General features: G+C 36.6%; 4 protein-coding genes and 1 long non-coding RNA gene across 5 annotated transcripts; 1 reads left to right on the top strand and 4 right to left on the bottom strand.

Annotated features, from left to right (window-relative positions):
- Nucleotides 1–712: 712 nt before the first annotated feature.
- LOC139100269 (E3 ubiquitin-protein ligase RING1-like) lies at nt 713–2,851 on the bottom strand. The gene is made up of 3 exons (XM_070652896.1): nt 2,254–2,851; nt 2,014–2,197; nt 713–1,564 (listed from the first exon to the last, which is right to left on the bottom strand). The coding sequence occupies exons 1-3, from the start codon at nt 2,379–2,381 to the stop codon at nt 809–811; spliced, it is 1,068 nt and encodes a 355-aa protein (XP_070508997.1). The 5' UTR covers nt 2,382–2,851; the 3' UTR covers nt 713–808.
- Nucleotides 2,763–4,177, top strand: LOC139100290 (thioredoxin domain-containing protein 17-like). The gene is made up of 2 exons (XM_070652917.1): nt 2,763–2,961; nt 3,839–4,177. The coding sequence occupies exons 1-2, from the start codon at nt 2,850–2,852 to the stop codon at nt 4,099–4,101; spliced, it is 375 nt and encodes a 124-aa protein (XP_070509018.1). The 5' UTR covers nt 2,763–2,849; the 3' UTR covers nt 4,102–4,177.
- Nucleotides 4,178–4,317: 140 nt separating this feature from the next.
- Nucleotides 4,318–5,553, bottom strand: LOC139100273 (methionine aminopeptidase 1D, mitochondrial-like). Its single transcript, XM_070652900.1, has 2 exons — nt 5,249–5,553; nt 4,318–5,010 (listed from the first exon to the last, which is right to left on the bottom strand). The coding sequence occupies exons 1-2, from the start codon at nt 5,519–5,521 to the stop codon at nt 4,357–4,359; spliced, it is 927 nt and encodes a 308-aa protein (XP_070509001.1). The 5' UTR covers nt 5,522–5,553; the 3' UTR covers nt 4,318–4,356.
- Nucleotides 5,554–6,501: 948 nt separating this feature from the next.
- Nucleotides 6,502–7,401, bottom strand: LOC139100299 (uncharacterized). Its single transcript, XR_011545426.1, has 3 exons — nt 7,363–7,401; nt 7,067–7,163; nt 6,502–6,819 (listed from the first exon to the last, which is right to left on the bottom strand). It is a non-coding gene; the product is annotated as an uncharacterized lncRNA (long non-coding RNA).
- Nucleotides 7,402–8,474: 1,073 nt separating this feature from the next.
- On the bottom strand, nt 8,475–16,996 carry nst (phosphoglucomutase 3-like protein nst). Its single transcript, XM_070652870.1, has 4 exons — nt 16,818–16,996; nt 16,684–16,705; nt 12,895–13,898; nt 8,475–9,802 (listed from the first exon to the last, which is right to left on the bottom strand). Exons 1-4 carry the CDS (start codon nt 16,903–16,905, stop codon nt 9,255–9,257), a joined length of 1,662 nt encoding a protein of 553 aa, XP_070508971.1. The 5' UTR covers nt 16,906–16,996; the 3' UTR covers nt 8,475–9,254.
- Nucleotides 16,997–17,050: the final 54 nt, after the last annotated feature.

Genomic DNA, 17,050 nt, shown 5'->3' with positions numbered 1-17,050 from the left:
CTTAGGTATTGTTTTGAGGGTGTGGGGGAAGTGGGAGTGGCAGGTTATGGGATGCTGGAATTTTGGTAGCCTATTGTGGATTTTTGCCTAGAAAAATGATGGAAAATTGAAGAATTCGTACCAAAATTTGTAGGGTTTTAGGATTGGATATGAAGTTTGGGTAGGGAGTTGTTGAGTCATACCCATCTGTGGTTAGGGACTGTGTGAAGGGATTGTAGGAAGGGACTGTGGGGAGGAACTGTAGATTGGACCTGTATGTTGAGTATGTGGAGAGGAACTCTTGGGGAGACTCTGGGAACGGACTCTGGGGACGGAACTCTGGGGACGGGACTCTGGGGACGGGACTCTGGGGACGGACTCTGGGGACGGGACTCTGGGGACGGAACTCTGGGACGGGACTCTGGGGACGGAACTCTGGGGACGGGACTCTGGGGACGGAACTCTGGGACGGGACTCTGGGGACGGAACTCTGGGGACGGGACTCTGGGGACGGGACTCTGGGGACGGGACTCTGGGGACGGAACTCTGGGACGGGACTCTGGGGACGGAACTCTGGAGACGGACTCTGGGGAGAGACAGTGTGGAGAGATTGTTGGAAGGGATTGTGAGGAGAGACAGTGGAGCAAAACAATGAGGAGGAACTGTGGGGTTTGGGGTCATAATCTAGTCCCAAAAATTCAAAAACCCTTCATTTTGACAGTTTAAAGCCTTCATTTAAAATTAAATTTATTTTAACCATAATTAATACACAGATACTGAGTCATATAACATAAATAAATAGAATCCTATAGGACATCCTGTAGGACATTTAAGGTTTGCATGCATAAAACATCTCAAGTGGCTTATTGACCTTCCAAAATTTCTCATTGACCTGCTGTAACGTTTGACTTCCACTTAGTGCCACTAATTGACTTGAATTATTAGCGACATAAATTGTAAAAATTAAGTTCTTCAAGACCGGCTCAGTCAGCTGTGCATCAAGTGTCAATCTCATAGCTAGATATTTACTCAAATGTTCAACTGTCGCATTTGCTGTCGTCTTTAAGTACCGAATTGTGTTGTCCTTAAGTGCCTTCATTAATACATTCTCACTTGTCATTTCCGTTGGATGTGGCTTAAAGACCAGCTCAATCTCATCATTTCCATCCTCAGTTCCATTTTCTGTATCGGCATTTGATTCCATTTCAGTCATTTCGCTGTTGCTCTCGGAATCTTCTGACTTTTCAGACTTTTCGGATGTCGTCATGACTGACTGTGCTCGTTTTGTGGCTGGCTTACTTGTTGAGCTGGAATGTGATGGAACTGGCGACGGGGTGCTTCGTGCTGATTCGTGTGGATTTGATGGTTCACCTTGACTGTTGGCGACTGGAACTGTTGATGTCTCGCCTTGGGATGCTTCACCTTCTGGTGCCTTTTTTGGGCGTTGCTGTTGACGACTTTGTGTCTGTAGTTTGATGCCTTCTGTGATGGAATTGACGAGAGCTTGTTGGGAATGACTTTTGTTGAATTTGGCGAGGACGCGTTCTTGGTGGGCTTCGTACTCGTCGCGGCTGGGGTAGATTTTCTGGAATTGATAGGTTTAGTTTTGTGGAATTGATGTGTAAAGTTTGATATGTAAAATTTTGTTGTGTAATTCCATAATGTAAAGTTTGATATGTAATTTCAATATGTAAAGATTAATGTGTAATTTCAATGTGTAAAGATTAATGTGTAATTTCAATGTGTAAAGATCGATGTGTAGTTTCAATGTGTAAAATTTGATGTGTAATTTCAATATGTAAAATGTGATATGTATTTCAATATGTAAAATTTGATGTGTATTTTCAATATGTAAATTTTGATATGCAATTCCAATATGTAAATTTTGATATGTAATTTTGATGTGTAAATTTTTAAAATTTTAAAATCTCGTTTTTTATCAAACAAATTGATCTTAAAAATCCAAAACTATTTTATGCTGTACACTCATACCAAGTTACCCAGACAAAATGTCATTCCAGGTACCAAACTCACCAATATCAAGCAATCAAAATTCGGATCCGGTCTCAAAGACCTCTTTGATACCAACTTCTTCCTACATGTAGGACACTCCTTATTTCCCGACCTCAAGGCCGTTATAATACAATCACTGCAAAATCTGTGCAAACACTCCTTCGTCGTCATCGTTTTCTTCAGCATATCCAGACATATTGGACACCTGCAGGAACCAAAATTCAGCCTTAAAAAACATAAACAAAAATCCGAAAAACTTACATCAATTCAGAATGTAATGACCGTGGACTAACGGCAATTTCACTATTGTCTGTGATGATTTCCTGCGGTTTTCGATTCAGTTCATAAAGGGACAAGTCCCATGTCTTATTTTGTGGCTGCTGTTCCATGTAAATTGTGAAATTTTTTGTGATTTAAAATTAAGAAAAAAAAAAGTTTTTTGTTTCAGTCTGGATGAGAATTTTTTTGAAATTTTATTGGATATTGGAGATGGAAGACTTTGAGTTGGTTTGAAAATTAAAAATCCGTTAAAATAAATTTTGAATTTTCGGCAAAGTTGGCTGTGAAATTGAAGTAAATTGGAAATTTTGTAAGTTTTTGAGATTTTTGGGCACATTTTGCATCTTCAGGTAAGCTGTAGAGTCCAATTAGACACCAACAAGACTCACTACATCCACAACTCTCTGTTTACATTCTCAAAAATCCTCTCTCGACTCAAAGTTTCTCAAAAATTCCACCCGGCGGGTCCGGAAACTTTTCATTGTTTTTATCAATTTTTGTTCTCATTTCCAACAAAAAGTTCTTCTCAATTCAATTATTATCTTATCATCAAACAGTGCAAACGTATCCAAAAAATCATGGCTGAAAAACACACAGTAACTGGATATGCTGCTTTTGTCGATTTTATGAAGACTTTTAGCAGCGACAAGATCATCAATATTTTATTTAGCGGCGAAAAGGTTGATGGAAGTGAGTATTTTGTTGATTTTTTGGAACCTGTGGGTGGATATGAGTAGGAATGATAGATTTAGTTAAGATAAATCAAGATAGTGATGGCTTGGGGATTAAAAAGTGATAATTTTGTGACTTTTAAGCTACAGAAAATTGCATTTTAAGCTTAAGTTATAAAAAAATTTAAGAATTTGCAGTAAAATGGATTGAAAACAGCTGTCATGTGCAGTTTTTGACGTGTCATGGTTTATTCACATTTCTGAAGAGCATCAAGTGTAGAAACGGTTGAAAATTGGATTCCAGATTGACCTGAGCCCAGATTTCAGTAAACCTGGTCTGGCATTAGAGTTAGGCTAGTCTGAAACTTGATTTTTGGTCATTTGTACGTCATATGCCTTCCAAGACTATAGTTCAATGCTGCACTTAGCTGAATAAAGCACTAAACTTGCCCTATACCATGTCAACACCCAGCAAATCACCCCTAATTCTTAGGATAACCAATTATCATCATTAAATGACATTCAACCTCAAGAAGCCCAGTCTACGATCACCCAATTTAACAGAACTTAATGACACACTTCCATATAATATGGTGAATTATTTATCAAACCAATTAAGACTTAACTACGTAATTTTTCTAATCTTTCTTATCATTCTAATTGAAATAAGTTGAATGGGCTTATTTGTTCAGCAATTACACATTATATTTCGATTATTTCTTAATTTTCCTTCGTGTCTGGAAGGTTTGCGGCTTAGAATAGGCGTAAAATGAGGGTTTAGGGTATCATGAGTTAGATCTGGAACATATCCAGTCAGGATGGGGTTAGCGATGGTTTAAAATGCCTTAATTGACCCAAAACTCAACCAAACTTACTAAATTTCATCTCTTTTCCAGAATCATGGTGTCCCGACTGCAACGATGCCGATCCATTCATCGATGATGCTCTCAAACAATTTGGTGACAATACAGTATTCATTTTTGTCGATGTCGGTGATCGTACAACATGGAAAGACATGAAAAATCCATTCAGATTGGACAAGGACACACATTTGTCGGTGATTCCAACACTTATTAGATGGAAGAATCCACAGCGACTTGAGGGTGAACAGCTCTGTAAGCCTGAGTTGCTGCAAATGTTTTTCACTGAGGAAGATTGAGGAAATGTCTGAAAAGTTGGGAAAATTTTTTGAAATTTTTTTTTGAAAATAAATTTATGAAAAAAAAAATGAAAAATGTTTTTATTCAGGGGTGGGCAACCTTTGTGACACGGAACACCTTGGTGGTGAGGCACGACCCAAACTGCACACGGAAAGCTATTCATGGAAATTCTCAACATTGTCCCGCAGCTCAAAGGTTGTCCAGCACTGCCTTAATTAATTTACTAAATTTATTTAAGTAAGTCACTAAGCATGTCACTCAGCAACAGTCAATATTTCACAACCATGATCCGTAATTAAAATTGTATGTTCAAATTGACTAGTTCTGGATCCATCAATTGTGCTGGTCGTCCATTTATCTTCCCATAATTCAAGCTCATCTGATCCTTCCGAGTAAATTGGCTCAATAGTGAATGTCATGCCTGGCTGCATCAGTTCCATATTTATGGTATTCTCAAAATGATAAACTTCTGGTGGACCGTGGAAAAAGTCACCGATTCCATGTCCAATGAAGGCACGAACATTGCTGAGCTTAACTTCTTTGGCATATTTTGATATTTCCTTTCCAATTTCATTAAAGCACTGACCAGGTCCGCAGATTTTTATAGCTTTCATTAGTGCCTTTTGGTTGTGCTCGACTAGGTATCGTCCAGATTCATTGACATTTCCAACCAGAAAAGTCCTCGATGTGTCGCCATGAAATCCTTCATAGAAGACTGTAATGTCGATGTTAATAATGTCCCCATCCATTAGTGGCCGGTCATCTGGGATTCCATGACATGCTATGTTATTGACTGATGTACAAATTGACTTGGGAAATCCACAATAACGAAGTGGTGATGGATAGGCGTTCGATGAGATTATGTTGTTGAATACAAATTTGTCGATCTCATCTGTTGTAGTTCCTGGCTGGAATGAGGAGAATATCGAAAATTTAGACAGATTTTTGGCGGATTTTTGACGGATTTTTGGCAGAAAATGACAGACTTTTGACGAATATTGCCAGATGTTAAGCAGATTTGCCAGATTTTCAGCAGACTTTGACAGACTTCTTCAAATTTTACCAGATTTTTGCCTAATTTGTTCAAATTTCATCCATTTTCCCACAAATTTCTCAAAAAATCAATCAAATCCAATTCATCCATACCTTAACAACATCCTCACACATGTTCAACATCCTCGCAGCCAGCCTACAACTCCTCCTCATTCCTTCAATCTGCTTCTCATTTTTAATCTCAATTTGTCCAACAGTTGCCGCTTGTTTATTAAGAACATGATAATATGGTGGCTTTTGGATACAATCAGGAACTGAATATGAATCCTTTGACACTTTACCAAGTTCTCTTATCACATTTGGTGCATCAGCAAATTTATTTCTTTTAAAAAAGAATGAACGAATGAAAATTCGACTTGAAAACATTGTTTTAGTGAAGGAATTGGGTTTGTTGTTGTATTGTCAGCTGATTGGTAAAAATGTGAGAGGATTGGAGAATGAGAGAGGATTGATCATATTGAGAGAGGATTGTGGATTGTGGCATGGACTTGCAGGGGTGTAATTAGGAATTTTTGGGGGGATTTTCACGAAAAATCAGAGAAAATTGAGGAATTTATCTAAAGTATGGGGTTAAGGGTTGACCCCCTCTAACCCTTAGACCCCACCCTAACCCACCACATCCCTCAATATACCCCTTTTGACTTCAAGTGCCATAATTCATGAAATACTCAATCTTAATTCACAATTCCAATTTTATTCAATTTCTGACCAAATTCCAAGACTCTTCAAACAATTAATTCAAATTCGATGATGATTAATGAGACAATTGATATAAAAATCTCCACTTTTTGATGCCATCAAGTACAATTCAGTCAGTATATCCGAATCAATTGGTCCAATAATATTCCTTAAACTCAATATTTCTTGTAAAACTCGAACAATAATTTCCGGATCATTAGAGCCAACTTCAGCGATGATTAGAGCCGCAAGATCAGCACGTGATGATGATGATAATGTTCGATAAAGTGACATGAAGTCTGTGCAGTCAGAGTTGGTGCCTGCTTGAGTGCCTGAAATTTTAGTTGAATTTTTGAAGGTTTTGAAATTTTGAAACTGAATTTTTGGATTTACCATTTACGAAAATTACAAAAAATACTAAAACTTTAACGGAAATTTTCATTTTTTATTCCTTCCAATTTTAGTGCAACTGACTTTCCACTACACCAAGTCGCTCATATATACCTAACATTCCAAGGTCCAAGTAGCTATAAAACTGCAATTCCGAGAATTTAATTAAAATTTGAAGACTTTGACTCAAACTATTAAAAAAAAGTAATTTAAAAGCTTTAGTTTTAGTGAGAATCTAGCTGTCAAGCATGTGCCAACGACTCAATTCCCATTTTTTATTCAAAATTATTCAACCAACCACCTTTAATATCCATAAGAACTAACAATACATTGAATAAATTTACCACCATCTGGTTGACTAGCCATGTCACATAAGGTACGTATTGTCTCCAAATCAATATCAGCAATTTTGCCTTTTGGATCCTTTAACAAGCTCAAGACATTGTCAGCTAAATTTTTGCTTGAACCATCAACTGCTGCTGCTTTTATTAACCTCTCGTGAACCTTTGATCGAATTTCTTTTGCTAGAGAATAATAAATTCCCATGAAGTCGAGGCAGTCGAGGGATATTCCATTGTCGCCGATGCAGAGGGTGTCTGGAAGTGAAGGATTGTATGTAGTTAGGGAATAAAGGTGTTGTGGATGATAGACGAGTAGATTAAGTCGGTCAATCGATCTGATAACTGTCACCAGGATGGGTCGGTTGTGGCTTGGTGTAGGATGCAGGGACAATTGGGTTTATCAACCTGGTGACGAGCCAGGCTAGCGTAATTTGCACTTCTGAGCCTAAATCCGGATTTATGATCAATTAACCGATTTGTGCTACTCTGAATAATTACAAACCTGACACAAATAATGAAACAATTAAAAAAATCGCAAAAATTTTGTTCATATTTTCGTTATTTTTGGACTATTCTGATTTAGTTCCCAGAGGCTAATGCTGAAAAATTTCAAAAACGTGCCAAAAAAATTATTAAAAATTACTAATAATACCCAATTTTAATATTTGATTAGCATTAAATTACAAAATTGAGTATTTTTTGAAAAATAATAAAATAAATTAAAAAATAATCAAAAATCCACCATCAAGTAGTGCAATAATCCGTTCATACTTCCTCCTAGTACCTTTCACAACTTACCTTGATTATGCATGCAAGCAACTAGACCAATAAAATGCCATAACAAGCTTGACTCATTTCTTACTTCTTTTTAGTTTTCTTTATTTATAAAATTAAACTTGTTTTATTCATCGAAATAAAAAGTTGAAATGTTTAAAATAAAAAAATTCCAAAAAGTCTCAAGCTGTAAAATGTTGCGACATATAATTTATTATATGGATTTGAATTTACAATGAGAATGAATGTGAAAAATGTGCTAGGAAAAGAAGCAAATTGAGTCAACTTGTTGGCGAGTCTATATTTGGATGAAATTTTGTTTTCTTATGAGATGAAGTCTGTAACTAGAATTTTTTAGCGAATTTATAAATTATGTGACCATTTGAGACCGTTTGGATCATTTTAGTAAATATTAGATCCATTTGGAATTCTTCGGATCAACTCGGACTCATTCGGATTCATTCGTAACCCTCCGGATCATATCGGACTTGCTCGGATCCATTCGTCACTCTTCGGATCATGTCGGAATTACTCGGATTAATTCGTAACTCTTCGGATCAAGTCGGTATTGCTCGGATTCATTCGTAACTCTTCGGATCATGTCAAACTTGCTTGGATTAATTCGTAACTCTTCGGATCAAGTCGGTATTGCTCGGATTCATTCGTAACTCTTCGGACCATCTCGGATTTGTTCGAAACACTTCGTATCATGTCAGACTAGCTCGGATCCATTCGTAACTCTTCGGATTCATTCGTAACTCTTTGGATCCATTCGTAACTCTTCGGATCATGTCGAACTTGCTCGGATACATTTGGTACCCTTCGGATCATGTCGGACTTGTTCGGATTTATTCACACACCCTTCGGATCATATCGCATTTGCTCAAATCTACTCGTAACCCTTCGGATCATGTCGGATTTGGTCGGATCTTTTACTTCGGAACTCTTCGGATCATGTCGGACTAGCTCGGATTAATTCGTAACTCACCAACCATGTCGGATCATGTCGAACTTGATCGGATTTGTTCGGAACTCTTCGGATTACCTCGATCTTACTCGTGTGTTATTCCATAAAATTCAAAAATCAAATCATTAATTTTTTTAAGCTTAAATAAACTTTTATTATTCATTATTTTTTTATTTTTTTGCTTTCTTCATGTCGTACGTAAAGAAAATTTTTTATTTAAATTGGGGGATTCATAATAATATATAAATATATTTATAATATTTATATTGCAATATGTACGTTCTATTTGTTTTTTTCTTGCTTTTTTAATAAAAAAGTTCATTTTTTCTTGTTTCCATAAATCTCTTTTTAAAAGGGTTATAAGCAGTAGTGAAATTATAAGTTTCTTAGATATCTAGTCAGGTTTAATACAAAGCCAAATAAGTAGTGAAAATGATAAGAATTTTGAAAAATTTTAATTTTTTTTGTGATGCTTTGATTGGAGTTTGGGGTGTCTTGGGGTAATGATCATGACTCTCTAGATCAACGGCATAAGCACTTCGGTAACAATTCAAGACTAAAACCCCAAATGGCATAAAATTCATGACAATTCCAATAAATTTGTGGGACACCCTAGTGTGCCTAGTGTACAGCATACAATGCCAGACAACCCCACTCTACCCTCACCCCAATCAAAATCATCATCAAAAAATAGTATGGCCAATTACAGAGATTACAACAGTTAAACCGAAAAATACTAAAAAAGTAAAATTTACTACAAAAAGGTAAGTTAAAGTTCATCTCTTAAGCATCACTAGCAAAGCTTTTGATTTCATTTAAAAAATTGTTCATATTTTAGGAATGGAACTAAAAAAATATCCAAAATAAAAAAAAGCTTTCAAAAATCTCTCGGCAGTGATGAAATCTCAAAGTAGGCAGTCTTCCCGCCAAAAATTTGTTACGTTTTTTTTTACAATTTCTGATGTGGAATCATCGGCCGCTCACCAACACCATTTGCCATCTCATAAACTAAAATTGACACTTCAGCAGCCAACAATTGAACATCATCGGCATTCTCAGCTTCCGCATAGACACGTACGACATCTTCTGTACCAGATGGTCGCACAAATGCACGTCCACGTTTATATTTTTTAACTACTTCATTAATTTTATCTTGAAGACCTTCAGGCTTCACACAAATCCTCTCGGCGTCTGTCGTCTCAAAAATATTACGATCTTGAACCTTTACTTTTTGCTGTAAATTTGGAAGATCATCATATGTCGCGAGCCAGTCACTCAAATTCCATCCCTTGGCATGTAGAATTGTCTCGACGAGTAGCATGTCGGATATTGCATCACCAACTGTCTCATTAATCAAGTCGATTGTAAGAAGGAGTTTGTTTAATGCATCACGTTGTTCATCTGATGTCGCGGAACTGTTTAGTGCAATTGAGAGTTTCTCCTTTGTCTTTTCACTAAAAATCACTGTTCCGTGGCCATTCGCCTCAAAATACACACCTAAAATAGAGAAACAAGACATGATTTGTTTAAGAAGCTTGATATATTGAAGGAAATTGAGCATGAATAAATATAAATCAATTAAAGCTGGCACTGAGGGGAATTGTTTGATGATTTGGGATGATTCATCCAAAACTTAGACATTTTCCTAACATAACCTCAATTTTGCATCCAAAAAGTTCACATTTTCCAGACATAACCTCAATTTTGCATCCAAAAAGTCCACATTTTCTCACATAACCTCAATTTCTCGCTAAAAATTCGAAATCTTAGCAACTTAAACTCAATTTCCCACCAAAAAATTCAAATTTCAACAACTTAACCTAAAAATTTCCAAACATAACCTCAATTTTGCATCCAAAAAGTCGACAATTTCCAGACATAACCTCAATTTTCCTTCAAAATTTCAAAACATTTTTTCAAAAAACCTCAATTTTCAGAAACATAACCTTAAAAGTTCTCCAAACATTACCTAAAAATTTTCCAAACATAACCTCAAAAATTTCCCGCCGTCCACACTTCCAACAATCTCCCCAAGCGACAAAGATCACAAAACATTTCCTCAGCGTGTACGACTCTCGATCTACATTTTTATCCATAATTCACATGTTTAATGACGCTGAGTCAGTGTAATTGGAATGCTGTGAGGTTCATTGCACATATAGGATGACATCAAAAAAGGGAATGAGGAAAGAAAAAATCATTCCCGTGACTAAAAATAGACGACGAAACAACAGACAAAAATATTCCCTTAATATATCCAACATGTGCTTATATTTACCATTCGAAGATATCCGTTGTGACAGATTAAAAGGTAAGCAAATATACAGCACAGAGGAGGAACTGTTGACAGGTTGTGAAGTTTAATGAGGAATTTCCTTTAGATCGAACATTATCATTATGACGATAAAAATGAGGTCAACTGCGGCGATTCTTTTTTTTTTTTTTTGAGGAGAAGCAGAGAATATTTTTCAATATTTTGGGTTACATTGAGTTCATTGCGTGATTTAATTGTGTTTATTTATATACGTGGATAGTGAGTGAAGTGTACACTGATGATTTTCAACACGTCATAGATGAAAGAGGGGGAAAAAATGATTTTTAGAAAATGCGGTGAGAATTGTGTGTGGTTTGAGAATTCTTTGGAGGTTAAGTTGTGAATGGGAGATGATTATAGTGACATAACCTCAAATTCTTAACCAAAACATCAAAATCGAGTAACCTAACCTCAAATTCCTAACCAAAACATCAAAATCGAGTAACATAACCTCAAACTCTCGCCAAAAAACCTAAGATTCTAGACTAAATCACCAAAATTGAGCAACATAACCTCAAATTCCCGCGAAAAACACAAGATTCCAGACTAAAACACCAAAATTGAGTAACATACCCTCAAATTCCCGCCAAAAAACCCAAGATTCTAGACTAAATCACCAAAATTGAGCAACATAACCTCAAAATTCCCCCCAAACTCCATCTAATTCCCAACTCTCCCTCAATCTCCATGCGTGACTTAAATCTAAACCAGAACACTTCACTAACTTCAATTAATTTTACACCAATTACACCCAACCTTCGTGATTTTTAATGATCTAAAGCAGCCTCATTCTACAACAAAACCCAATAATTAGCCTCATTTGACTTTCCTACGCTTACAATCTCTTCTTGTTCAGCAACAGCTTACTCAACCATAAGGAGAAAAAAGTCCGAATATCCAACAAGTAATCGATACAGATCTTTAAAAAAATATCAGCCACAAATCCACTTTACAGCGATTAAGTCTTTTTCAATTTAAATTCTTGATATCAAATGACATTGAATAAAGGCAAGGGGGCGAGTCACTTAGCGACAGGGTCGTTGAGGAATGAATTTTACAATTCGAAAAGGTGTTAGGAGTTGTAGAGAAGGTGTCGGGAGGTTTCGGAAAGCTGTCGGGAAGAGTCGGGAGGAGTCGGTCAGAGTCGGAAAGAGTCGGGAGGAGTCGGAATGAGTCGGAAAGAGTCGGAAAGAGTCGGAAGGAGTCGGAAAGAGTCGGAAAGAGTCGCAAAGAGTCGGAAAGAGTCGCAAAGAGTCGGAAGCAGTCGGGAGGAGTCAGGAAGAGTCGGATAGAGTTGGATGGAGTCGGAAAAAGTCGGGAACTGTCGGAAGGTTTCCGAGAGATTTTCGGGAGGTTTTCGTGAGGTCTTGGGAAGAGTAGGGTGCTGTCTAGAGGTCTCAAGATGGTGTCGATTGTTTCACGTTACCTAACAGCTGAACAATCCCCTCACCAAGAAAATATTAAGCAAGAAGAGAATCAAAAACCCAAACATTCACTTCCAACTGACTCATGCATTCGAAATTCATTTTTCATCTTCTCATATTTCACTCTTCTTTTACTTCTTTTATGCGGCGTCTCGCGTAGTTTCTATAATTTTCACACATCACATTTCATTTTGGTGATTATTGAAGAAAATATTCTCATTCAATTTTCTTTTCGCCCGCATAAATTAGAGAAGCATGTAACATAAAAAAAAGAGTGTAAGCAACATTGAAGTTTATAGTTGAGTGCAGCATGTAGAAATATTGTGAAAATATTTGGGGAGTTATGGTTGGTTAATTGTAAAGTGATATTGAACGGATTGAGAGTATGGATGAATGTTTGTTGGATTTAAGGCAGGGATGGGCAGTCTGGGAGTTGCGGGACCACTTGGTGGTGAGGTATGACCATATGGGACTTGAGTACCGGTCCCACATCCACCCTGTTGTGGACGGACAGCAAAAAAGGACATAAGTTGATCATCACGCCCATCCCAGCTTCTAAATCTCCAAGAAAATCAACAAACCCAAGTCTACGGTTCATGGCTTCTGACCAACCGTCCCCAACCCACCCTGACATGTCCAGCCATCAAATAAATTGATCAACAAGTCCACCCCAGTCCACAAATCACCAAATTACCCCACAAACCCAAATCTGAGGTTCATGGCACTTGACCATCCATACCCAACCCACCTTGACCTGTTCATCCAGTACAGTGAGTAACCACCTAAATCAGCACACCGACCCTGATCATCAAAGACAACCCACAAACCCAAATTCCTTATAATCAACTCACCAATATCATACTCCAATGCCTTATGATGTAGATGCTTCACTCCAGTTGGCACACACGCAACATCAACTTTCAATTGATCAACAATATAATCGGTCGATGCACCATTGGCATAAGCCGTCTGTACAATTCCCAACTTCAATGTAATTCCACATTTTTGTACCAAATCCATAAGATAATCAGCAATAAGTGTTGCAATACGATCACCATCAAGTAGATGAAATATTCCATTTGAATCAATAAAAAAGTACACAACACGATCAGCATCGCCATCGACACTAACACAACGTGTATTTGGCTCATGTTCAGGTAGTCCTGATGGTGGTCGTTGACTTGTTTTTACATAATCAGCACCACAATTGTGATTAATTTTACCATTTGCATTAAATACTTGACATTGAAGGGTACCGGCCAGCTGTCGATTAAACTCAAACATTTTAAGACTTCCAACGCCATTGGCACCATCAAAAAGGAGGAAATTCTTATAATTTCCATTATCAAGTTTCGTACCGCGTAGCTTTTTAAAGGCAGTGACAAGTTTAGCGACATAACCAGCTTCCGTTGGCGTTCCATAAGCACCTTTAACATTATGGGAGAAAACCAGGTAGTGCAGCATAGGCGTCGTCAAAATTCCATAATCCCTTAAATTTCCCTTTAATGCACGAACTCCGTTCACAACAGCACGTCCCATTGCCGGCGAATGATAACGCGTATCCATACCAATAAATACATTCGATTGTGCATTCATATCGACTTTTTGTTGAGCTATAATTTTAGCTACTTCCGATTCAAGCTTATCGTCCGGTACGTTCACAAGATCTGTTGCAATTCCTTCCCATGACATCTCAAGCATTTCACCCTTTGGATCGATAATCTTCACACCATTATCACATTCAGGATTGTGTGAGGCTGTTATCATGACACCAATTGCCTGACCCGAGAATGTGCGTGATCGAAGGGTTGCCAGGATGCCCATACGAAATGCTATAAACTCGAGTTTATCGTGTCTGTGAATTAAAAAAACGAAAAAAATTATTCTTGAGTAATAAAGACATAAAAAATTATGATGTCGGCTAATTGTTGAGTGGCAGTGATTGCTGTAAGGTCAATGATGGCCTTATATATATTTTTTATGTGAAAAATCGTTAAATACATTTAGTGTTGGATTACTACATGCTTTAATTGTCTTATTTTTGTAGTTGATACTTGGCAAATAAAAAAAAGTCAATCAGTGTGGATGTAATGTGAGATTGGGTAAATATGAATGAATGGGAGAGGCTTGGTGGAGAATTGCTGGTTGGGATTTAGGTTTGATGAAAGGAACTTGGGTTTTTTTGAAATTTTGATGAATTTTCAAGACCGAGGCTGACACCAAGGCGAGATAGACACCAAGACGGAAACCTAGATTGACACAGAGACGGACACTGAGACCGACACCGAGACTTTGACAAAAACCAACACTCAAATCGACTCTGAGACCTACACCGACATTGGGACCAAGACTAGAAGTAAATTCTTCAAAGATTCGATCTCGACAAAACTCATTTTGGGTAGAATAGGTCCTTTTTGATTCCTCAGGATTCCCAGAGCTTCATAATATAGCAAATCGCATTTTAGATCATTAAAATGGCAACAAATCAGCTGTCAAGATTCCTTAAGGGCAACTTTGAGTTTGATAGTTAATACGACTATGTATCGGTGCCTTATAAAACACGTTATGCAGTTCAGAATCATGAATAGGGGTCACAGGGCCTTAGTGGATAAGCAGTGGCGTATTCAAGAGATTGGTTTGGAGCTCAACGTCCGGTAAAGCTTCGGTTGTCACCGGTGTTCTTAGTGAAAACACGAAGTATCATGAGAATGTGAGTTAATCAGCCACCGAGTCAAATCGACTCTCCAAATCGATCCTCAGATTAACTCTTCAACTTCCCTAATTCGGGAGGGACGAGGTGGGATCTTATACAATCATTACAATTCTCAGACAAGTGCCTGAGCCTTGATTATGCAAATCTAATCAAATTATTTGTTTTTTTTTCTATCGTTTGGTGTTTTTATCGCGAAATTTTTATTGATTTATCTAAGAATTTCGCAATTTATTGCAATTTACTTTTGTTCATTCACTTTGTATTCTTGTTAACACATGACATAACATTTTATTCGAAACATTTTTGATAGTAATAATCGTTTTCCTGTGTATTGAACATACGTGGGTTTTTAGTCATGATTGGAAGTTTGTTTAATATTAAATTTTAGGACATTTCTGCTATTTTTTCAATTTTATAAGAAGCAATTTTGAATGCTAAATGGGTTTAAATGGTTGATAAAGTGATTAGGACCATAATGAGGTTTAGGAAGCACCAAACTAGACATGATGTTCATTGAACAATTTAGAAAATTGAATATGTCGTCAAAATTTGGATTTTTGGGATTAAAATAAGAATTTTGTAAGTTTTGAAAGTGGGGAGGTTGGGGTATGTAGTCAGATCCCACTCACAGCCACCTAGCCACCCAGCTACACCTCTGATCATCCCAAAATCACCCAAAATCAACAACACTGTCTTCCCATTCAATTTTACGATTTCCTTGAATAATTTTTTCATTGCTCATAAGTGGAAATAACTGAAAAAAATCCCTAAAGTAAGCACAAGTGCTTGAGTCTATTTCTGACTCTTTTTTTTACACGATTTATTAATTACAATTCTTATCTTAAACACAACAGTTTCGCAAAAAAAAACGACTGTTTGGCGTTAAATATTTACAAACATTTTGTTTACTCCTTTCGAATTTTAATTGCAGTTAGTTTTACAATTTTGAATGTGAAATAAACGAGAATTGGAACATTTACACAAAGAAATTAGGTGGTTTGGCGAGTTTATAGTCTTGTCTGAGAGGTGTGGAGCTTGGAATTGGAATTTTTGGTTGATTTTTTTTGCATGTAGAATGATTTTGAATGGGTTTAATGAATTTGTAAGGAATATTGAATGTTGTGGTGTATCTAAGAAGGATTGGTTGGAGTCAAGTCTCATAATAAGTGTCATGACATGGATTGAGGCTTTGAGGAAGTCGAAGTTTGACTGAATGTCAATTTTAAACCTTCCAGAGCTTGAAATCGACTCAGATTTTACATGGAATAGTCAACTAAACTTCATATAACATTTTAATCGACTTGAGGTTCGGATACATTCTCATGGTATCTCCAAAATGCACTGCTGGCTGAGCTCTAAGCCAGCTGTTGTTCATCTACAACTATAATTATCCATGCAATGACCTAACATCACTTAAATCCCAAACAATCGATTGAACTGCACAAAATCGATCTAAATCAATTATTCTGCAATTTCAAAAATTCCAACAAAATTGCCAAATAATGTTAATTGTGTAGATGCTTCTGATGTCCATGACTCACAAAAAAAATCACAATTTAAACTCAAAATTGAATTATAATTCATCAATAAACAGTCCAAAAAATTCTCCAAAATATCTGCCACCTTTGCCTACATGCCTCCCACATTCACCCACAAAATCCACGAGGAATTTCTCACAAAAATTTTTCTTCTCAATTTTCCACAAAAATTCATCTTCTTATTTCACCAATAATCAATAACACAGGATAAGTTTAGTCATAAATCACTCGACATCCAGCTGACTAACTTCCTGATTTTAATTTCACTTTCAATTTTTTTATATAAAAAAAAATCACCAAAAAAATTATTATCGATTTAAATTCACATTTCTGTATCTTATCAGTCCACAAACAGCCTTTATATGTATTTATGGTAATTATTTACTCACAATGTACGAAATCCAGCAGTTCCTACAAGAAGAAGCAAAAAAGGAGAAAAAAAATTCATTTTTAGATAAATCAAGTCACGAAAAAAAAAGAGAAAAATTGCCAGCAATGCAGGAACTATTTTGGATAAACTTACCGTATAGCATCTTGCCAATGTTTGGTCCTTTCGAATGAAATTCACGTGCAAATGCATAAACCGTACGTAAATCAACAGACGACGACATTATGATCTCAATTTATTGTGAATTATAATTTTTTTTTTATAACAAATAAAACAACAAATAAAATTATATATTCAACTTAACTGATGAAATGATGGAAAGTGACTGACTTTATTGAGTTATTTTTTTTTGGGAGAGAAAATTGTCC

Source organism: Chironomus tepperi, unplaced genomic scaffold (assembly GCF_022539635.2).
Source record: "Chironomus tepperi strain 1889 unplaced genomic scaffold, CSIRO-AGI_Ctep_v1 contig_58, whole genome shotgun sequence".
Taxonomy (NCBI): domain Eukaryota; kingdom Metazoa; phylum Arthropoda; class Insecta; order Diptera; family Chironomidae; genus Chironomus; species Chironomus tepperi.
This window is presented reverse-complemented; position numbering and strand designations above follow the sequence as displayed.